Source organism: Epinephelus fuscoguttatus, linkage group LG3, assembly GCF_011397635.1.
Source record: "Epinephelus fuscoguttatus linkage group LG3, E.fuscoguttatus.final_Chr_v1".
Lineage (NCBI taxonomy): Eukaryota > Metazoa > Chordata > Actinopteri > Perciformes > Serranidae > Epinephelus > Epinephelus fuscoguttatus.
This window is the reverse complement of record NC_064754.1, coordinates 10,897,853-10,922,160: the sequence shown is the minus strand read 5'-3', so window position 1 is coordinate 10,922,160 and position 24,308 is coordinate 10,897,853. Positions and strand designations below refer to the sequence as shown.

The 24,308-nt window shown below is 41.5% G+C and overlaps 1 protein-coding gene across 2 annotated transcripts in view; it reads right to left on the bottom strand.

Moving 5' to 3' along the window:
- The window catches only part of grk4 (G protein-coupled receptor kinase 4), a 61,277-nt gene that overhangs the window by 21,167 nt on the left and 15,802 nt on the right, over nucleotides 1-24,308 (bottom strand). For both annotated transcript variants that reach the window (XM_049568927.1, XM_049568922.1), the window contains exons 2-8: nucleotides 21,455-21,550; nucleotides 13,609-13,721; nucleotides 12,407-12,484; nucleotides 10,917-11,017; nucleotides 3,315-3,407; nucleotides 1,252-1,315; nucleotides 839-979 (exon numbers count right to left, since the gene is read on the bottom strand). In XM_049568927.1, coding sequence (XP_049424884.1) covers nucleotides 839-979; nucleotides 1,252-1,315; nucleotides 3,315-3,407; nucleotides 10,917-11,017; nucleotides 12,407-12,484; nucleotides 13,609-13,721; nucleotides 21,455-21,550 — 686 coding nt within the window. The remainder of the gene's footprint in view (nucleotides 1-838; nucleotides 980-1,251; nucleotides 1,316-3,314; nucleotides 3,408-10,916; nucleotides 11,018-12,406; nucleotides 12,485-13,608; nucleotides 13,722-21,454; nucleotides 21,551-24,308) is intronic.

Here is a 24,308-nt window from a genome sequence, read left to right as displayed (position 1 = left end):
TGTGACTCAGTTTCGAGGGTCACTGCAAATAAGATTGATGAAGTAATTATCCTTATCGTGTCCCTGGTCTAGTTTTTAGCTGAGTGTGCTTAGTGACATCCATCATTGTATTCAGGCTATAGCACAAACTTAAAATTAGACAGTTAAAATGTGTGTGACCAGAGTAGGTGCAGAGTCATGTTTGTTGTTTTTCCTCACAATCAATGACATGCACGTGTAAAAGGTCACAAATATAAAACCATCACTCTGTATAAGTGTCAAACACCACTGCATCAAGAACACATGAAAACATTAAGAATCACATGGCATTAAATAGATTTCAATCAAATTGCACAATACATTCACAGATGATTAAAGGCAGACAGAAAGCTCCAAATAAAATCTAATTCGACATGTTTGCACAGGCAAAATCTCAGGTTTGCTGCAACAATGAATTTGCATTTGGTTTTGATTAAAACTGTGTCTGCAAGCTGGTTACAGCTGAACTCGTCGACCTTTTTGCAAACCCTCGCAGTATGCAGTCACCTGCAACTGGTCAATAATCACAATATCATGTGCCTTATTTTCCCCCCTTTTGTACTTTATCCCATCGTGTTTCTTTCCACAGCGACTCCCTAGCTCTTCCACCTGGTGCGGACGTCATTAAACAAACAAAGCTGGAGTCACAGCGACTGTCTTTAACAGCTGATGGACAGCCTTTGCAAACACGCCATTCAATTTCATTTGCAGGATCCTGGAGCCATAACAAACAATGCTCTCACTCACTCACTCACTCACTCACTCACTCACACAGATACAATTCTGTTGAAAGGTTGAATAAGAAAAAAGTAGTACTTACTACAAAACTACTGTTAACTTTTTCTAAAATGCGTTTTTCGTTTAGTGCCATTGCTTCACCTTTTCTTTTCTTCACTCGTTTCTTTTCCAGCTTTTTACAGGCGTACATCTTACCGGTGGCACGTACTTGGCAGGCACAAACCTGGAAAAAAGGAAGCGGGGAAACACGATCACACACAGATGCAAGTAAAAAAAACACACATACCTTAAAAACTATAACTAATGGAAGTTAATATGTCACACCACCCATTTCCCCACCCAACATCAACTTCTAAAGGTTGCTTGTAGTAATGTAAATCATTAACGTCTCATTCCCAAACTTGCCAAGTCAGTAAACATAATGTTGGCTCTGTATCCATCACAAAAACTTTAACAACCCCTCATGTATTACTTTCTGATTGCAGTGACACTCACCTCACCAAATCCACCTTTTCCTAATACTCTGTAATGTCTGAAGGTATTTTTGGTTACTGGTTGCCTGCAGGGACAGAAAGAAAAGAGAAATGATAAAGAGAGAGACAAAAAGAGATATAAAATAACAGATAGGTTATGTCATTCTCTCAGACCATGTGATGTCGCAGACAGAGTAATGCTCTAATATATTATTAATCCTCTCTGATGACTGCTGTTTCCACCCTGCTTCTGTTACCCAGCCATTATGCAAAGCATCATCAATTATTTACCAAGACACACAAAAAACGCTGATTGGCAGCACCACCTTTGTGTTTTAATGCAAACATCTTTCCTGTGACTAGTCCCTATGTACAGTATCCTGTTCTGTTTGTTTTCTGTTTGTTGTGAGCAGTTTTTTTTTGCCTTAGATAAGGTTTTCATCAGGGCTGCACGATATGAGGAGAATATGCGATTTGCGATAACAATGTTGAATATCGCAATGACGATATTACTAGCAATACATAAACAGATATTAAAATGTAGTTAGTTCTTGAATCAGACTTGCACAGTACTTCGTATTTCCTGTACCCAAAATATTGCCAGATGGCTGGCGGGCATTTGCACTTTTGTCTGCACTCATCTTGTCACACTTTGCTCCTTCAACCATGCAGGGTTGTACAGCAGCACTAGTCTAATAAACCTCATTTGCATGCATGCAGATTCTGGCCAATTGGACTATGCCTAGCGGAGAGGGTTGCACCTACTGACAGAATGTTATTACTGGAGCTGCAGGAATTGCCAAAAAAAAGATATTGCAATTATTTTGACAGATATTGCAATTGCGATATGAATCATGATTTTTGTGGAAATGGTAATTTTTGAATTTTGTTTTTATTTAGAAATTATTTTCTTTTAATGACAATGGTTTGATTTTTTGCTGTCGTCTGTACCAAACTAACAAGAATGTTCCCTTACATCTTGATTATGAGTTGAAGGCAGAGACATCCCTGTACCACCAGATTTTACATTTCTTAAACATTGCAGATCCTGCAATCTAGTTATTGCATTTACCTATATTGCAATTTTGATAATATTTTGATTAACTGTGCAGCCCTTGTTGTTACTATATTCAACTACGCAATATTAGACGAGAAGGAGTCCTGTCATAGAGCACGGAATATCATTATGGCTGTGATTCGGTCGTAGGCACGAGGCTGCAGGTCGAATGCCTGAGATAGTAAGTCTGACATTGTTTTTATACAACAGTTCTACAAGTGCTTTTCATAACGTAACAGTAATAAGTGAAAATAGATTATGATTTATTTGTTTATTAAATGATTTTTTGCTCCGCCAATCCAAATACTTCCTCAGCTGGACTGAGACTGAACGGTGCCAAGCAACACATAAACATTCCTGCACACTAGCGTGCTACTTTGTGTAGGTCTACACATTACCGCAGGCCAGCTAATTTGTATCGTGTATATTTATCTGTGTGTTTCTATTTATTGTTCAGCTAGTGACATAACAGTCTGTTGACAGTCAGTATGGTGTGATTTCAATTAGTTAACAGCGTGAACAAACAGTAGCCGGTAGGATGATGTCATGTGGGCACACCTGGAGATTCGCAGTGCAGTATCCAGGTCTATTTTGTTCCCTCCGTGCTCTTCTGACAACTAGTCATGATTTAACTCAAATGTTTTTTGTGGAAATATGTTCATCTTTGCAGTGCAAAATTTGTTCTGACACTAGTCATGTAATAAACTGTTACTGATACATGTATGATTAAAGGTCTCACTGCTGTTACACTCTATATCAGCACTCTTGTCTAATGTAATTACTTGGTCAGAGCTAACTGCTGTATAAAGTGCAATACTGCAGTGTTTTGCAATGTGATGACCTTCATAATTTCTTTAAATCATATTCATTAATATTCACCTTAATTATCTGTAGTTTTTTCCCCTCTAGAAATGATGATTCCCCCAAAAATAAAAAGTCTGAATATGTCAGATGTCATTTTTATGTAGAAAAAGGGAATGGTTTGCATGTCTGCTTCACCAAGTGCATAATCTGCAGTGACTACCCACCTCTCCAACCATTTCCACTGCAGGAAGCGAGAGAAGTACATGGACTCCTGGTAGGAGGAAAATGGAGCTCCACTCAGATAATCACGAACTATTCTGTAAGGAGGGAGGGAGAGAGAGCGTTGGTGATCATTTAATAATAAGGTTATAAAGATGTAACAGTGTACATGTCACCAGAAAACAACAGCAAAAAAACAAGCACGTGTAAAATTTCTTGCCAAATCTTCCACACAGATGAACAGACATCTGGCCTGTGTTCCCCAGAGAACGCCTTTTAACCTTTACAATGACTACAAACACACACATCCTCTTTATCTGACTACCCCCTGAATCACACACGTGTGTGTTTGTGTAGATCTGTGTGTTTGTGTGTGTGTTCAGGCATTGCCGGCTGTGTTCCGGTTCAAAGCCGTTCTCAGTGGAAAGACTGAAAAAACTCAGCGCCGGTACACCACCGTGAAAAATGAAAAATGCCTTTGAACGAAGACATTCCACTCAACTCAACCAGGAAACAGGGGATTTTGGGGAAACCGGTTTTCTCTGAGCAGGAGGTTGAGCGGAACATCTAATCTCACTTTCCTTCGCACGTGAATGTGGGTGTGAGTCTTTCTGAATCTATGCGATTATGTCATATATTCAGACATAACCACCCCCTCTGAAATTTGGAAAAGTCCTGCCGTAGGTTAAAGGAGTGAGGCAACTGACACCCACCATAACGCAGAGTTAAAGTTCTTTGAGGGAAGAAAAGGTTACCAAAGGTCACAGCCTCATCGTCTCCTGACCATACGTCAAACGTCACTCCCCTGAGAGTTGTAAGAACATGACTCTTTGACATGACCCTGCCAGCCTCTCATATCAGTGTCCTCTTTCACTGCTTTGACTACAGATGTTGTTTGACTTAAACACCATGTCCTCTTTGATACTGCTGCACCAAACAGACATGAAGTGAACAGTATGACACAGCTACTTCAAGGCTTGTGGAGGGAAACAATGCAGGTCAGCAAAAATGTTGTGGTTACTATATCTACTGTCCCTGCTGTCTGTGATGCCAACAGATAACATTTTTAAAGGGACAGTTCATCTTGAAACCCAAAACATGTTTTCCTCTTACCCCCAGTGCCATTTATCAACCTAAATTGTTTTGTTACGAGTTGTCAAGTGTTAATGACATAAGCCGTGGAGATGTCTGCATTCTCTCCAGTGTAGTGGAACTAGATGGCCCTCTGCTTGTGGTTCCCCATAGACTAGCGTTATAAGAGACATGTCTGTAAAACTGTTGACAGCACACCTCGAACTGTAAACAAGGTCAATTATGACTCTTTCTAGTGTAAATGTTTGATACATGGGGGTTTTGTAATTGTAAAATATTCTTTGAGCCAAAATAATCGATTTAAAAATCCATGATGTCATCACAATGTTAAGTCCTTGAGTTGAGCTGGAACTCACAGGTGGGGCCAGCGGAAGAGACACTACTGTGCATATTCAGCGGACTGCATACCACAGAAGTTAACCCACCCAGAAGCTAGAAACTTTTTTTTTGGCATATGCGCCAGACAAGCAACTCCACTGAAATGAATTGACGCAACCTTGGGGTGTGATATGTAGTTATCATCTATGGTTAACTCAAGATAATCAAGCATAATCAAGCAACGGGTCCTGCTCAATCTTTCACTTCCCAGCTGATGAACAGACCAGGAGTTGCTGGATAAAACACATCAGGCAAGACAACGTTACGCTAAGTTACCTAGCTAACAAGCTAGCTAGCGTTGGTGACGTACGTCGTGTTAGACGAGTGATGTAGTTAACTGAGCAGTTTCACACAAAACTAAATGGTACCATGACAAACTTATGATAAACTCGACTTTCTTGCAAAATGATCGATTAAATTGACAAACGTGAAAATCATGGCACAATTCAAACAAGATCAAAAAATTGCGTAATTCAAAGCAAGAAATTTAGCTAACTTGATTAAAACAGAAACATCTGGTAAAAATGCATGATCCAAAAAACACAAAGTATAATTCCACTTTTGCCATTTGCCTTACATGAACAGCCTTCAAAGGTGAAATAAATTCTAAAGAACCTTGATATCTGGCCAAACAATTGTCTAATCATTGGTACTAAACAACAGCCCCATCACATTCCCAAAGATTCATTGCACAACATCAAATGTCTTGATTACATTTCTGTAAGTGAAAAAGACTTGAGACTTGCGATCAATATTATTAGTTTGGGGTTCAATCAAATGTAAAAAAGAACTGCCCCAACAGTGTGCATAAACATTAACTCCAGGACCACAGAAAGGTTCTGTGCAGAGCGTTTCAGAGGTGAGCTGTACTCCTCCTGAACCACAGCAAACAACAACTGTTTCACCAGCAGCACTTTCTCTCCTGCTGACCTGTGTGCTAAAAAATCTCTCCTGCCAGCCTTCAGCACATGACTGAAAACCAAAGTTACAGCAGATATCCGTCGTCTACCACCCAAAACGTTGAAGAGATGCTCATATTTGGCAAGCATATTTTCCTTGACCATATTTTAAAATTACTTCATCACTAAGGAGGATGAGGAAAGCTGCCTGTGGTTACCAACAGCGCTGGGGTGGCTGTTCTTGGCACAAGGCTCGAGAGTAGAGAGTTTCCACAAGGGAAGCACCCTCTGCTGTGTAAAAGAAAACTGAATTATGTCATCATGGGACCCAGTTGCTTTGTACATGAGATTCCACCTATTCGGACTAGTTGTCTTTGCAGGAGAAGTTCAGCGTCTACGAGATGTTATTGGTCTCTATTCTGCTGTTCCTGAGCTCACAAGGGTTTGTAATGAAAGCATGTTTATCAAAGATAAATTAAAACTAATTAAAACACCCTCCAAAGTGCTGGTTTGCTCTGTAACCTCAACGGATACAATAACATGTTTTCAATACAGTCGTAAGCGGGCAGTGTGTAGAATTTAGTGGCATCTAGCGGTGCGGATTGCAGATTGCAACCCATGTGCCTAGCGTGATCTCCCAGGTAGGAATCCTTTTCAGTGTTCATTGTTCAGGAGTTTTTTACTGGGAGTCAAATTATATGCAGAGGTCTCCTCCTCTCTGAAACAAATGAACCAGCAGTAAAGCAATTTCACTTCACACATTAGTGTATCTCCTACGCTGTTAAGTTTGTCATAGACAGGCTGCTAGCCCAGCTCCTGCTAATGTGCACTCACATTTTCTCTCTGATAACTTAAGATCCAGACATTCAGGAGGTTTTTAAATGGGAGCTGAACTATCCGTAAAGGTCTCTTTCTTTCAAAAACAAACAGATGCAGTGAATTAAACTGGTAAAAACACTACATAAAGCAGTTTCATATTAAAAAGCAGTATTTTTCTGATGCCGTTTGGCTCGTTGCGTAGGGGCTGCTTACTGCAGTGGCGATGCTAAAATGGAAAGAAGTAGAAACATTGCTGTGCAACTTGGCAGACTCTGTGAAAGAGTACCTGCTCCTTATGTAGATATAAACGGCTCATTCTAAAATAACGAAAACACAATGATTCTTATTTTCAGGTGATTATACACTAAAGAAAACATACATATTTTATGTTGTATACCATTTCTGCTGATATATCCCCCTAAATCTTACACACTGGACTTTCAAAGAAAGCATACTTTTTTTCCCCCTGCATCTAGTTCTGTCTTAAATCTCAGACCATGGCCTGAATAACTTAACTTTCTCAGCCCAGACTCTCATTAGCGTTCACTTATCACGTCCACTGGCTTCCCTCAGTCTTACAAGACAAAACCGGTCCCGGACACTTAAAGAAAGGGGCTCCAGAAAGGCAGGAGCCTAGCAGTGCCTGGCTTGGAGTCCAGCCTCAGACAGACACCACTGGCAGTAGAAATAAACACAGCTACAATATGGCTTTTGTTACTCGAAGGAGAGAGGGAGAAGAAAAGAGAAAGGGGAGAAATATCAGCATACAGACCTTTGTCAAGATCAGCGATACACAAAACACTGAGATACACATGTACTGAAGGGCCACGCTTTACTCCTGGTATGACATAACCGTATGTTCCACTGCAGCAGAAGAAAATCCGTGAGTGAGCTAATACATTTCTGCTAGTGGGTGTGAGGCTCTGCCAAAAGTCACATTTCCACGTGCAGCCCCATGCTTTCCTACAGGCTTTCCCTCTGAGAAAAAGACTGAATAAGCCCCGGGTCAGGATTACATATCGGAATAAGAAAATTAAAGAAAATAAAAATTCCACAACCGGGTACAAATAATAATGATAGTGGAAGAAGTGATGACCGAACTTGAACAGGAATCCCATTCAAAAACATTTGAACTGCCGCAGCAGCGAGGCTTTCAGTAACACAAACATGTGCCTGTGTTGTTCTATGTTTGTACACTCTGCTGTTTTGCCCCGCTCTCCTTAACACTTTCTTTCCATTTCTCCTCACTTTTCCCAAGTTCTCCTTTTTGCTCTCCTGTCATTTCTCTCTGTGGGTCTTTCTAACTTCGCCCCTCATGCTGTGCTTTCTGCCTGTCTATTTATCACTTTCTCACTGGCTCCAATCCGGTCAAGAAGTCTGAATGGAGTGGATGCTTCCCACAGCACCAAGTGTGAAACTTCAGTGTTATAATTCTGTGGCCTCTCGCTTTCTCTCACCATTTCTCTGCCCTCGCCAGAGCCCTTTTGACTACACAAGACGTGTTAAAATAGAGATGCATGCAGAGGGGAAGGAAACAGGGCCAACAGACCATGACCTGAGATGCCAAAGAGAGAAGACAGGTGTGCTGTGGTCATCTTAACCTCACACTGATGTTTCCAGCTTCAGTCACACATAAGCCACCACCTCACCCAGCTCAAGGTCCCGCTACATTGCCTTTCCTTGCAAACGCACACACACACAAGGAACTGAAAATTAAAGATTTGCACCATAATGAGTAATTTCATTTTCTTTTTTAAAGTATTGTTCAGGAACCCGTATGTAAGTCAAGGTATCAGCACTGGCATCAACACTTCTAAACACTGCCCAGCCCTACCCACATTACTGCATTGCACAAAACTAGATAACATAGAAAGGAAAGAAAATCACAAAAACACCGCCATCAGTGTATCTGTCCTTCGCAGTCAGCATGACCAGCTTCTCACCCGTATGGGTTACTCATTTTATAAATCCAACAGCTCTCCACGTGTTTTGCCAGAACAGGCGAACAGGCTGGGAACATAACTGAGTGTATTCCCGATCATAATTCCCACTTCTCTGGAGTTCCTTCTCGCAGATTCCGGTATTCCCCGAGGAAGCTCAGTGAATCAGAGGCTGGACGCAGCATTTCCAACCCAAGTCTGTCTGCCTGTGTGGCTACAAGTTGGGACTTCACAGAAATTCAGCTTTTGCCAGGGAACATGGGAACATGGGTCTGTTTTCCTGAAGCTCTCTGATTTAGTGAGGGGTGGACTGTACTGTGATCTGCTTCTTATTTAATGATGTGATATATTTATGTACGTTTTTGTACATGGTTTTATATAATAAATTGTGTTGTATGGCAGTAAACCTGGGTCACGTCTTTTTCTGCCAAGTCACTGCCGGATTGATTACACAATCCTGCAACATTTTGGTTCCTACTTGTCTATGGAAAGCACTTTTTATGTTTCCTGGTTAGGGCAGGACAATAAACAAAATTTATTGTGTTACCAGCTTTATGACTTTCTCACCAATCTCGATTTACTCACATCAATTTACTGTAATTAAACTGAAAAAAGCTACAAAAAACAAGCAGAACTTCAACAAACCAATCATCACACACTTCAGTTTAGACATCAACAAACTCTAACTGCTCATACTACTATTAACCAATACAGACATATCTGAAGTGAGCCAAAATAAGAAATGTGGAAAATAAAAATAATGCACTGGAGAAAGAAACTAGTTGTTTTAACTTGAAAACGTTAATGTCTGGGATGCCTTAACATTTTAAGATGACTGAATTTGTGAAGACAAGTTGAGGTAATTTTGTAATAATTCAAAAGAAATAATTTTTTTCTTAATTTAGTTGTAGTATTTAAATCCTTTAGTTCAATCAAGCTGTCACTTGATCAATCATTTGTCACATAAAATCATACTAATACAAGGCTTTGACAGGGTCTTCTATTATCAATCACAAAGAGTATAGCTTATATTTGTAAGTAACTGAAACAGCATAAGTTAGTATAAGTTTTGTGGGGCTGATAGAACTGTGCTTGGAGAGGTCTGTAAACTGAAGGATTTAATGTCAGGGTAAAGTAAGAGTTTCATATCTAAACACTTTATACATGTTAGAAAACACTTGTTGAAACGTGAAAACACTATATAGTACTGAAATGTGGAGTTAAGACTGTTTTTCACCATTTCTGTGTCGAGGATTTTTTGGTGAGGCTAAAGTCTTCTCTGTGACGCAATGGAGCTTAGCACAAGCCCCGCCCCTACACTATATAAGAACTAAAGCTGTTAAGGTTTGTTGTTTGAAAAAATAAATAAAATTACCATTCTGTCGCAGACTTAGAAGAGCCATGTTTATTTTCGGGGAGCTCAGTGTACCCTGGCTCCGAATCTGATTCTGGCTCTGGTGGCTCAAACATGTACGGCTGACAAAAGTCTGACAAAGCTGCTATATGGAGTATCCATTGTAGTGCTACACTTTAAAGAGGCTGCAGCTTTCCTGTGGGTGGGTGTGGCAAGATTTTGAAACACATTAGCATCTTTTTTAATCATTCAAATGTGGCTGGGTGCTTAATAACACAACTATAACTCATCACACATATTTATTTTAGCTTTACCCGAACTGTAAGTACAACTGAATTAAGTTTATTGGACTAGAAAAGTTTATTTGATTTTAATTATTGCAAAATAACCTCAACTTGTCTTCTCAAATTCAGCAAACTTAAAATTTTATGGCAGCCTGGACACTAACTTCAAGCAGCAACTTTTTAGCCTTAAGTTAAAACAACTAGTTTCCTTCTACAGTGTAACTATCATATTTATTGTCACAGAGGTCAATGTGACAACTTATGATATACATTTCACAATACATCATTCAGCTGACGTCCCGGCAACAGAAACTAACTGTGACAGAGTTAAATTATTGGGCTACGTTGAGGTGTGTGAATGTGTGTGAGTCTGTGCAATGTGAAGTACATTCGGGGTAATAATCCCCGGTCTGTTTGCTTCTCCTGGCTCTCAGAGCAGGAAGCAGAAACACCTGCAAGAGTGTGTGTGTGTGCGAGTGTGTGTATGTGTTTGTAAATCTGTGTTTGTGTGTATATGCATGTGTGTGTGTACGGGGAACACTGAGGTGGCTGTTGTTTTCATGCCAGCCATCCGGATGCTCTCTCTGCCCACTGCTCTTTTTTCTTCGCCTCCACTGTGCGTGTGTTTGCAAGTCTGTGTGTGTGCGTGCGTAATACTGCACTCCAGGTGCCAGCTGCCTCATCATCACTAGTGACATGGTGCACTAGTCCACACAGTCTACAAACACACACACGCTTTCTGAAGGAACAGGACTCTATTGGTGCCGCCGCACTTTGATGGCCAGACTCAATCATACTGAATAACAGAAACACTAAATCTATATGCTGGAGGGAGACTTACTTGGTGCAGTCATTGAAGAGATCCTTACATGGACTCTGCTCCAGCCTCTCCCGACACCCAGCCACCACATCCTGGGGTACGTCTGGCAGATGGGCTGCCGACTTCAGGGTTACAAAGAGAAGACAGAGGGTGAGGCAGGCAGATACACAGACAGGGGGACAGGAACAAAGAGAGATGATGGGGTGTAATTTGGCTGCAAGGGCTAAGAAAACAGATCAAAACATAAACAGTCAGCTTGTCCCTTGCTGTTTGCGAACGTGCATAGTCTGGCTAGGAGTGCATGGCATCACAGCTGTGGTCAAACCTCACCTCACCTTTGTTTCATTTGTCAGTTCATTTAGGATGGCGAGAATGCTGTAAACTCTACGACGGACCAAAGTGCTCTAAGCATGAAAATAAAGATCTCGTTGTGGTTTTGGTGAGAACACAACAAGGAAAAACCAGAGTGTGACATGGGTGTGTGACACATGTATACATTCAAAAGCTAAACTGATTAATAGCCAAAACTTTAGAAATGTACCCAACCCATTTCCTGTGATTTGCACTATATGACAGCCCATTTCCTGTACATTATTTCTAGGTGTGTCTCACCGTTTTTAATCAGAAATGACATCCAGTTAGAGTCTCCACCAATGATGCTAATAAACCAACCAAGAGAACCAGAATAGAGATGTAAACACCGCCTAATACCGCTGCAGCCACATCTCTGGCTTCATACACTTTGGATAAAGTCCAAAGTCGATACAGTTCACAGCAGATCATACATTAAACATCACTGGCAAAAATGTGTTAAGTCTAGAGATGCACCAATTATGAAATTCAGGGCTGTTACCCATGTTTTTGTTGTCGTCGTGTTTGACTTTTTTTGGTCTCTGTAGCTAATTTCAACATTCATGACAACTGTACAGGTGTGATTTTTTTTTATAACTCATCTGTTTACATTTTAATAAGGCATTCAGTTATGCATAATTAAGGGCAGGTTGCTAGGAGTGACAGGCTGTCTGCCGATAGTGTCCTTGACTTCCCAGTCAGATCCACCCATCGCTCCACCACAGCACCAGCCTCTCGCCTAAATACCGTCTTCTGGCTCCAAAAAATTAAGATGGCGACATGCCGGAGTCCACAAACCACTGGGTGATGTCACAGTAGCTACGTTTATTATTTTTACAGTTCATGGACACAATAGAAAAACTGACTGTTATCTTATTGCTGATTGGCTGATGGCAGTCAACGAGGCGAATATCAGCCCATAAATCAGTGTATCCCTGGTTTAGTCATTACTAAGTGAAGATGTAATGTTGACATATTTAAAGAAAGCAATAAATCACATGAAGATCAAAAACAAACAGTTCTAAAATTGCTGTTTTGATTAATGAAATCATGCAGTTCAATAACTGGAAGATTTATTCTGCACATTTGTAAATGTGAGCAAACATCATCTTGTCCATATCGACCAGCTCTGTCATTAAGTGAGTGTGTGTGCAGCGTACCCCGTTATTAAAGTATGTGTCTAAAACATTCAGTCCATAGTCCCTCCTCTTCTCGTCAGGAGCTAGCTGGTACATGGCCTGTCAGAGAAGAACAGACGTGTGAGCAACCACAACAGCACAGGAAGCTGTACTCATTCAGCCATCTTTAATATCTCTCCAAATAAGGTCAGAGAGAGACGGGCACCAGAAGGCAGAGAGGAAGGCTGAGATGGGGGTGGAGAGAGAGAGAAAAGGGTGGAGGGGTTAATGAGGAACAAGCAAGAGGAAGAAATTAAAGTCAGCATCATTTCATCAGGTGAAAATAGAAACGAGTGTGAGACCGCAGACAAATAGAGAGATGGCACTGGTGACAAAACATCTCACCTTAGTCAAAGCGGCAAACTAGCAAACATGTTCATCTTCACGCTTCGCTCATTATATCCGTCACCTATCAGGATGAAGCCTCAGCTCTCACCGCATCGCAGATTGTGTTTTTGGTCAAATATGGCTGTAGGCAGGGAGATGGTCTGGAGTTTGACTGCTTTGAGCTGTGTGTTTTGTTTAAAAACAAGCTCGGTGGAGAGGAATGGGACCGAGCAATGCGACTGTGCATCACAGCCAAAGCATGACGCCCTCAGTGGGACTAACGGCACATGTTCAGCACTAAAATGGTGCTTGTTTCATTTATTGCATTTTTGTCAGTCAGTGTAAGTGTGTGTCACCCCCAGCGCAGTTACACATGTGCCTGTCTACTTTCCTTAAAAAAGACTGATGTAGGTTCTTATTAAATAAGCATGATTCCCCCCTGTTTTCCTTTCTCGCATACCTCCAGGGGCCGAGACACAAGCTCGGGCCTGTGTTTGCCTGCTCACCCAGGGGACCTGCCTCTGACGTGGGCTTGACCTCATGGAGGAGTGCATGGAGGAAGGGGAGGGGTCTGCTCTCTGACAGCCTGTCTAAATCGCTAATCACCCCCTACGCCCACCCCACCCACCACCTTGTGCTACTGCCAAGAGCAGGCAAAGAACCAAGGACTAACTTGCCTCTCCTATTTGTTGCTCTGCAGAGCCCGATTCAGGCCGAGTCTCACGGGAGAAATCAAAGAGAGACAAAGAAGATGAGAGAGTGAGACAGAGAAACAGGGACAGAAAAGTAAAAGAGTGAGAGAGGGGAGAGCTAAGAATAAGCAGAATGATGGTAAAAAAGTTCAATGAAAGTCTTACCACAGCATCCATAAATTCAATGCAGCGCTTCAGCTCTGGCCTGGTGTCACAGTACTGACGGAATAACAGCCGACCAATGGGCTGCTTCTCACATAGACTGGTGTAGTCCCTCTCTGCAGGGAGGAGAGGAGGGGGAGATAGATGGAGAAACGTTAATACACTACAAAATACACCAAAACAATTGTTCTAAACCGGGCGATTGAGACCCCACAAGCAGCCCTGGGATGAGTCTAGAAAGTCTGAGGGCCCTATCTTACACCTGGAGAAAAGCGGCGCACAGCACAGCGAACTGTCTTTGCTAGTTTGAGAACAATGCAGTTGCAATTTTCACAGCCAGTGCCCATGCTGTGTAAGTAGCAAATGAGCCCATCTGTGTGCCCATGGGCGTACTGGTCTTAAAATGAAGTTGTGGTCAAGCCCATTGTTATCGCATTTCTACTTTAAGGCAGCAGAAAGTGACTGCGCCATTGATCAACGTCTTAAGTTAACGGTGCAGTATTTTTTTGCCGTTTAAAGGGTGCATTATTCAGATATTAAGATGTGCCTACATCGGCAGGTTCACAACACATATACACGTGGCTTGCTACACACAAAGGGCCACGAGGATGCGTTGTGGTTAGGGCTGAGTACTATTTTAATATCATATCAATGACATGCGCCTAGATATTGTCTTTGATAAAGGATGTTGTAAAACTGTTGTCTTTTTAAAGAATGCATTGCAGTAAAGTGTACTTTTCTAAACTTACCAGACTAGCTGTTTTCTATCATGTGCCATTACCCACTTGGTCATTATATTCACATTTACTGATGATGACTTATTATCATTGTGTTAATATTTTGTGAAGGCATCAAAAGTCAGCCTTTCAGTATTGTCCCATATTGAGGTATCTGGTCAAAAATATTGTGATATTTGATTTTCTCTGTGTCGCCCAGCCCGAGTTGTGGGTGGTTAAATACTACATCATTGATAAGGAAAATATTAATTGCCTTCTCTAAAGTGAGAACATGGCAGACAGCAGAGCAGAGCAGAGCTGCTGTCCAACTCCCCATCAAGAGAGACGCAGTGCACATATATCCACGAGAAGCAGCATAACATCATCGATTATTTTAGATAACATCATTGCTCTTAATGCATTACTCTCAGCTTAAAACTGCTCACTTCTCCAATTTGTGAAATCTGCCATGTGAGAAGCAGTGTGCCAGGTGCCAAATGGTAAAAGACAACCTGCTTTCATTTAAGATAAAATGATAAGATGATAAGATGAAAAATGAGCTCCTCAGAGAAGTCTTTGGGAATAAAAGGTTTTTCAATATCGTCATTTAAAATAAAATAAAAAATCCCAATGCGCAAATGGGCCGTTTTTACATTTTTTGAACCTCTAACACAAATGTCCATATCTTAGCAACTTTATAAACATGTACATTACGTTACAATGTGTATTTTTGTTAAGTGGACTTTAAAGATATATTCCCCATCCTTTAAAAGAAACTACTGCATCATGCACATCCAGTAACTTTGTAACTGCAGATACAGCCTACTGCAAGCATGAAGGAGAGAGAAAAGGAATGTAAAATTCATCTACAAAGCGAGCTGTCCCTTAAAGGAGCAGTGTGTGAGATTTAGGGGGATTTAGTGGCATCTAGGGGTAAGGATTACAGATTGCAACCATCTGAAACTTCTCACGGTTAGATTTCCTTCAGTGTTACAGCAGTGAAATCATACATAGAGGTCCCTTACTCTCCATAACACACAAACCAGGAGATTAAAACCGGTAAAAACACTTAATAAAGCAGCTTCATGGTACAAAACAGTGTTTCTTGGATGCTGTTCCGCACGACATAGATGGGCAGTTATACCAGCACTTGCTTATGTGTGCCCACTTTTTTTTCTGATAACTTATCATGGAGGGGCTTCTGACTAGGGTGGCCATGCCAAATCCTAAATGGCCCTGTCTAGAGCCAGTATTTGGTTTGTCCCTTCTGGGCTACTGTAGAAACATGACGGTGCAACATGGCGGACCTCATAGATGAAAACATACTACCTGTGTACACATAAACAACTCATTCTAATGTACTAAAAGCAGGATGATTATTAACTAATGAAAACATACTTATATTAGATTCCACTACATCCTACACACCTTTAATTAGTATTTGCTCATGCAACAATATGCCAAAAAAAAAAAAAAAAAAAAAAACCACACACACACAAAAATCCCACTGCATTTCTGTGCTTTCTGTATGTGTGTTTTCTATGTGTGTGCGTGTCTCCTGTGCAGCTGGCCCCAGCCTATTAGGACTAATGGCGTCCATTTGAGTCATATTTCCTCTGGCACCAAATGAGGAAGAAGACCCAGGACGTTTTCCATCACTGGTTGACAGAAAGGACACACATACACACACACAAGATAAACATACAAACAAAAATAGGCCACACACATTCACGTACACATGTGCACTTGTGACTAGAGGAGGAGGAGGAGGAGGAGGGATGCACGGGATGAACATTTCTGAGTGCTGACAGCTACAGGACAACCTCCAACAGTAAATCAAATCTTCACAACAGCCCTCCCAGCTGCACTGTTTATTACACAGCATTCCCCTCCGCTCTGCAGCTCTGAGCTTCTCATTCAAACTCACCACTTATACGACCACAAAACCTAAGTTATCGCTTTGGCGAGCAAACAGTAGACTGTAGAGATATGATATTTTTATTGCTTCCCCTTCCACTGTGCGGCCGCTGTGTTTTAAATCTGATGAACAAAAGCTCTTTCAGAAAAAAATCTCAGCGAGAGATCTGTGACTGTATTGCCTTGCACTTGCCTTCAGACATTGCCTTTCATCTTTGATCACCAAGTTTTTGGAGGCCTGCTTTGGTGTTTCCCTATCAGCTGTGTTCAGCTGTGAGCTGGAGCTGGGAAAGCCCCGCACACTCATCGTTGATAAGGGCAATTTTAGGGCAGCAAAAACACGTCTGGAGTAGTTTATTTTAACTTTGGAGTGTTTGCTCCTTTCATTGATTCTTCTGTCCAGGTGAGAACGACATTGTGAACACCTCAAAATGTGGATCTCCCTTTACTTCCATGCAAACAAATGTGTTGACTTCCTACAAATCCTGCATTGTGGCAATCACTGGACAGGTTGTCAACGCTCTGTCCAATAAAGATGCTTCATGTGAGTGCACGTGACTTCTGTTTATGAGCTGGTTTGTTTGCAAATGGGCAGTGTGAACCTAAACAAACCAAATTCAACAAAGTCAACTTTTCCACTCTGGTTCAGAAGAAAACGAACATTGAATGCTCTCTTAGTTTGAATCGTTAGCGTCTGCTCTTCAGCAACCAAAAAGCTAGAGGTTACAGATTCTGTATTTTAGTTTAGATTTTCTCATGGGAATTTGGTTTACCCCCCACTGCATATCATTACACCAACACTCCAGTTTACAATGAGCCTCCTGATTAGGTTTCAGCGTCTTGCTCCAGAACAGGTTTTGCTGTGGGGGTTTAAGGGTGGTGTCAGTCTAATTGCTAATGAATAACAGCACAACTGATCACTCTTTGAGGTGACACACTCCAATTTGCGTAATAAAAAAATCACAGAAACTGTTGTGCAATGTTCTTGAAAGGATTTCACAGTTTTTAAGTAACAGACCCATTGAGCAATGTATGTGACAGCAACATGATCCATGTGTCACTGGGTGGCCACGAACATAATCCAAACTACAAAAGTGCACTCAGTAGAATGCAGAACACCGCTGGGCAGCTGCCTGAGCTGATCGTTTCCAGTTGAAAAAATTCCAGCAGATGTACTGCAGCGTTTTTCAGTTGCGATCCCAAAAACTATGTGAGCTGTATCGCGTTGCACAAAGCACATCTAGTTTTCCTGCCAACAGGCGCTGCAAGTGAAATATAAACACAGTGTAGCTATGAGAATGAATGTATTTTTAATAGCTGCAACACAGCCACAAATCTTTGACCCATGTCATTCAGAACTGGACTTTAACGGTATTAACTTTGTCTGTAGGCTATTGACAAAATAGGAAATAAAAATAAACACAATTACAGAAGCCTGCAAGTCTACAAAATCGGGCAGGCAAAACAGTTCTTCTAAAACGCTCTCATTGTGGTGTGACACCATCAGGTGGACAGAACAAAACCACCATGCCAGGCCACCATGGCCACTGTAACGCGGCGCATCTGCACCATAGATGTATAAAAAGAACTGAAGAGAATTCAGTGTTGGAGGTGGGGCCTCGATTATTCCTATTAAAAGGTACTCAGTGGCGCATGAAGCCAAAAAAGTTACTTCCCAGGTGTAAAGTTACTCGGATAAAAGCAAGCGCACTAGAGCCTTCCTCAGCAAAGTGGCTAACCTGTGTCAGCCAGGTCAGCTACATCACTAACCCTCAGCTAACTTGAATGGGGATAAAATTATTCTAATTGTGCTGCTCTTGCAGACTTTGTTATCCAGCCAAATAAATCAAATCCCCTAAAGTGAAGCGAGTCATCCCATGGGAGATGTGACACTCAAAAAGATGTATCAAGTAATTAACTGATGTCTCTCTCCCAATATAAGTCTATGGAAAAAAGCATTTTTAGGCACAATAGCATCATGTGACGAACTCAAAGGTTGTAGTTACACAGTTTAGCCACTATGTCAAATTGGCTTCAAAGGGGGCCTGAGTTGCACCCGGTGTTTTTGTCCTTCCTGGCTACGGTGGAGATGAATGTGAAGATAACAAAAAGGGGGATTTACTGATCTTGTATCTTGCCTAACTTAAATGGATCATATCATATCAGGTATGGAATTAATCTGCATATGCTCCACTTTAAAATGAGACCAAACTTTTCTACGGATGTTGGTTTTCGAGCCATAATGAAGGCCAAAAACCAATAATTTGACCTTTTGAACCGCTGTTTAGCTTTCAGCTATATTTGTTTATGGGCTTATTGTCCTGTCACTTAAGAGCAATGCGTGCCATAAATCATTATTTTCAGTATAATTTAAATTGCAAATTACTTTTATTTTATTTATTTTTATTACTTTTGATTTTATACCCATTTGTCAACGGGTTTTCAACTTACCACATATGTGTGTATATGCATGGACAGAGGAGTGTGCCTGTCTCTAAATATATATATATAAATCATGTTGAGGGGACATTCTGAGCTTGTAGCACAGATGTCCCGATAGTGCAAAGCCTCTTCTATCACACACCACCTTTACATGCCTTTTAAACAGAGGGGAGTAGTCTCAGCAGTTCTGTACGTACTGTTATTTTCTGTCATAATTTGTTTACATTTTAACGGTACACAGAGAACTTGGACTTGGCAACAATCTATACCCTGGGACACAGGAGAGATTTTAGTATCTATGTTTTCATAAGTTAGCTGTAAACAAGTCATTTTTTTAATAACATAGCTTACTCCTGTAGGAGCAACAACTACTACAGAAGTATTTCATGTCAGACTGTATAAAAAGGAAAAAAGGTGCAATTAAAAAATTAGCAACATGCTTATAGTTTTTGCAGTTTTAGTGGTTTGGACGTGAACTCTGTCAGTGTTTTTTAATGTCCTAATATCAAGCTAGAAACAATGCTAAATCACATGTATGTCTTTGCACATTCTTTCTTGTTATCTTGGAAATTTCTTTGATGAAGTTTACAGATTGTTCACCTGCGTAACTAAAGGATTGTGTTACAAGATGAAGACTGTGAACATAAAAAGACCAAATGCCTGAAAGGAAACGAGTTTCTTCGGCCTGGCTCTGGGTTAGTGTATGAGTTTGTGTTTCTGTGTCCAAGGCGATTCCAGGCTCTAAATCATTTGAATACGAGAATACAGGCCAGCATTCCACTAATGAAAAATGTCCCCTTTGTGTTAAGCAAACCCTCTCCTGTGTCCTGGAGAAAAACAACTTTGAAAGTCGAGAGAGACAGTCGGTATGACGTACAAGACAACAAGATGCGAGACAGAAAACCGAACAGGAAAATGAAAGGACTGAAAAGAATGACGGGAGAGTCGTAAAGCTTGAACTAGCCTGGACTAGTAATTGTCTGAGGCAGTGAAGTAAGCTGCAATTACAACTTAATTAAAACTCCAATTTAGGCCAAGACGGAGTGAGTTAGTGAGACAGTGAATGGCCAGATGTATGTGTAATGTGTGTGCACGCTTTTGCAGCAGCGATCAAAAGTGATAGGTGCAGGTGTACCGTACGCACTGGACGGATACCCGAAGAGTGAGGGGAGATGGAAGGAAAGGAGGAGAGAGCGTCAGAGTGGCCTCAGGCTGGCAGACAAAGTGGCTGCAGCCCACATAATGTAATCTAGGCTTCCTAGAAGTACTGCACACTTGTCAAGGCTAAGGTCAAATGCCTGACATTATCAAGACACAACAAAGACACTGCTATCAGTCGCTTTACTGTATCCTATCCACTGTGCCTACACTGTGTGCGGGCATGCGTGAGCGTCTATGCACACGGGGGTGTGTGTGTGAGTGCATGCACATGCCTACACGTCTGTGTGTTTAAGTAGGCAAAAAGGATTATTTTGATCCTGCGCTCGGTGTGATAGGGAAATTATGCAATAGCTTCTATGTAATAGTGACGTATGTAACCCTCAACAGCTGCAGCGTGCACGTTTGTGCGCACTGACACACACACACACACACACACACACACACACACACACACACACACACACGGACATGAAGCCCATTTTTAGAATCCTCTGCAAAGTTATAATCCAAATGGCACTAAATATGTAAGACACACCGATCACAATGCTTCCTCACACTTAAGATGACATTTATGCGCCGTTTTACAGCAGGTAATACATCATGGCTGCCGACAGATACATTCAGGTTTACGATAATTAGATCTGCGAGTGCTGATTTGTGATATGAAGACAAAACGACAAGGAACACAATCGACGCTGAGTAAGAGATATCACCGTAGGGAGTTTGTTCATCTACATCTCTTTCACTCAGCCTCCCTCCTTTCCTCCCGTTGTTTCTCTCACTCTCTCCTGTCCTTAGGAGATCTTTCCTACTGTTAGTAGAAGCCTCTCTCTCTCTCTCTCTCTCTCTCTCTCCCTCTTTCTCTCTCTCTCTCTCTCTCTCTCTCTCTCTCTCTCTCTCTCTCTGTGTTTCTGTTTTTCACTTGCTCTCTCTGTAACTCTCCTGTTCTGCCACTCTTATGTTGCTCTGAAGTGGTGGAAAGAGGGAGGGAGACAGAGAGATGCAGATAGTGGGAGGGGGAGGCATGGAGACAGAAAAGAGGGAGGGAGAGTATGTGGGGGAGGGTGGCACTGCAATCTCTGGCAGAGATAGCTGTGACGCACTATTACACACACAGGCACCTACACACATATACACACACGCGCACACACACACACAGCTAGGAGTGCTGTGCATTCAGAGGACCAGGGCGGGTGGTGGGGGACGAGGAGATAATGTAGCCCAGGAGCTGAGCACTTGTCTGGGCCACAAAGAGAGAACCCTGCCCCTACTTTCAAGTCAAACCTGATGTGGAAAACAGGAAGGAAGCCGGGGTGAAGACGTTTTGATTTGGCGTGTGAGCAGACAGATAGTCAGCGAGACACACACGTAATGTTAGGAGAGTCTTTAAGATGAAGAAATGGCTGTGCAAAAGGATTCCCTGAGTCAGACACACACATACACACACACGGTTTCCTGTCCCCTGCCTGTAACTGCGGGTGGAGACGGGTAGAAACAGGAAGGAAGTCCAATCTGAACTTCCTCCCGCAGTCAGACCCACCCCAACGACACAGCATGGCACGTTATCTTTCTGCCTCTCACCCACACATACACACACACTCCAGGTTTCTTACCAATAGTGCGGCGTAGCTCCTCACACTGGCTGATGTGGGGGAGTTTTAGCATCTCCTTCCATTTCTTACTGCGACCGTTCCTCTTCCCTCCTCCACCTGAGAGACACAGAGAGACATTTAGATCAGCCCATCAATCAAATCACTGTTTCAACATTGCACTTGAGTCTTTAACCACATCCAATGGTTGGCATTTTCAACACAAGAACAAGAGGACAACCAGCCTAGTGTGTGTGTGTGTGTGTGTGTGTGTGTGTGTGTGTGTGTGTGTGCCTCATGATCTTTGAAGCTGTCAACATTCTTCACCACATGCTCTGTCATGATGCATAGAGGCGACTGGTGAGATGAACCAGCTGTCCCTGCCTCTGGTCGCTGCAAGGTCAACATGCTCGCGCTTGCGCACATACACACACACACACACACACACACACAAACACAAAGTAGGCTCTTTCGCTGGAAACAAACACTGGCCAAACATAACTTTAACATTTTAAAGTAATCTCAGTAATCTCATACACACAGGGGCGTTGGAGAGTCCTCTCAGCAGATGAGATGACCCTGATGTGAGAGGTGAATGACCTCTAGGCACAACAGCCCTCTTCAGAGGACCGGGGCCATGCTGTCTATTTTACTGATATGCTCATTCCAACACCAGCAGGCGTGTGTGTGTGTGTGTGTGTGTGTGTGTGTGTGTGTGTGTGTGTCAGTATGTGGGGTGAACTGAGGTACTCACTCCTTGAGGACAGACAGGGTGCTAAAAATGATGAAGTCAGTATAGTATCCCGATGATATGCTTCTTTGATTTGCAGATTAGCAGCTTTACACACAAGCAGCAGACATTTAACCCATTTGTGCCTGCAACTTATTTTTGAAATTTGGTGGAAGTGTTCTCTGGGCTTGTCTTAGCACAAATCAGACATAATTTTCTGAATCGGTCAAACAGTTTCTGAGATACAGCCATTTTCTTATCATGGTGTTCCTTCGGTGTTACATTACACTGGTTACTTCCTCTTAAATATCTCTTACTTATTCAGTCTCTTTCTCAAAGTTGGTGCAGACTAATTTGGATCAGTGTTTGAGTGCGGCTTGGGCATAGACGGACGATATTTTGTGGTGCCGCATCATTTCATCTCACCGGTTAAGGAGTTAAAATTGGTGCATTGTGTTTCCATCAATGCCGATTGGAGCCGGAGCTGATAAATACCCGTGACAACTGAAGAATCGGATGTGAATGCATATTGTAACCTTTCCAATTACATTTAAAAATCAGATATTAGCAGGTGTTTGGGGGTTTTTTTGTTTGCTTTTTTGTGCATTGGAAAAAGAACTGTGTTAGATACTTACCAGAAGTATGCCTGTACCAGATTTCAATGCTTTAGACCAAGCAGAACAAAGGTTGTGGCAGTTTATTGCTCATTATACTTTATACAGTTTTTGGGCACGAATGGGTTAAAGAGACAAGAGGGAAGCTTATACAGTTGTATCAATGTACATCTATGATCAAAACTGATTATCAGCATTTTTTCTTCCAGTTATAAACATAAGCATGCTGGTTATGGTTAATATATAACTTCTCATTTATGAGAATTTGCTTACTTTGGTCTTTTTGTTTTTTTGACTCAGACTTTGGTTAGATGAAATGGGCTTTTAAGACATCACTTTAGGCTCTGGTAATGTCAGATGGGAAGTTGACACTTTATTTAACTTACGTTAAAAATAGATATCTTAATCAATACTAAATCAATATTTAGTTGGTATATATAATTTGGTAGCTCTACAGTTTAAAAAATACACTCAAAAAAAAAAGTCAGCTGTGCAAAAACGTTGCCAGTATAAAGTTGGCAAGACTAGCGTTTTAATTACAGACTGTCAAATCAGTAAATGACTAATCTTGTCATCTCATTTAGCTTAATTATAAATATAAAATAGGTAATGTATTGTCCACACTTACACCAATAAAGCTTGTTTGAATTTGAATAAATTATAAAGCGTACAAACCAATACTCTGCATGATGGGCACATTTCCCATTTAAAAAAATTATACATGACATTTCTTCTTTCTATCATTAAAAAATAAACTTGCACTCTACCTCTTCAGTGGTTTTGATTTTTTTAGAGAGTAGAAAATTAGTGAAGGAGTCAGATTAAGGACAGAGAGCCCTCGCTGCAGAGACACACATCTGGTTTTTGAGTCAGCGGATTTCAACCTTCGACTATCTTTGGGCACACATTGCTGTTTTTCCCATCACTTTAATCCCATGTTTTAAAACACTGAGTAAATAAACTATCCCAGAGCTCGTGTAAACCACGTAGACTGTGACGGTTTGAGGATGACAGAGAGGGAAATCCTCTGCCCCGAAGTTCACCAGACGCCAGCTGGTCCGGCAGTGACACGTGACAGCTTCAACACAAATACATACAGGGGGTCATCGTGGTCAAACACCTGCAAAACAACACCGTCCCAGCACACACTAGCACACTGCATGTTCAGTGTCCATGCTCTCCTCACCCCTACAAAAACATCCCCCTTCTTCTTCTACAGCAACACATCTTTTTTTTTTAACCAATTATACTTTAAAGGCTTGTCCTACAGTGAACAACAACAACCACAAACATACTAGCAGGTTAGATTTCAGCAATATAAGCTGTCACAACGTATTTGGGCTGCGTTTGCAATCGCATGACTTTTATGACACGCAAAATTCAGATTAAGGGCAGGAAGTGATAAACCATATAATGATTGATTGATTGATTGATTGATCGATTGATTGGAAATAGAGGAATGTGACTGCATAAAAGGATTGTATGAACCTGCAGGCAGCAGGTATAATCAGAAAATTGAAACTCATGTTAGATT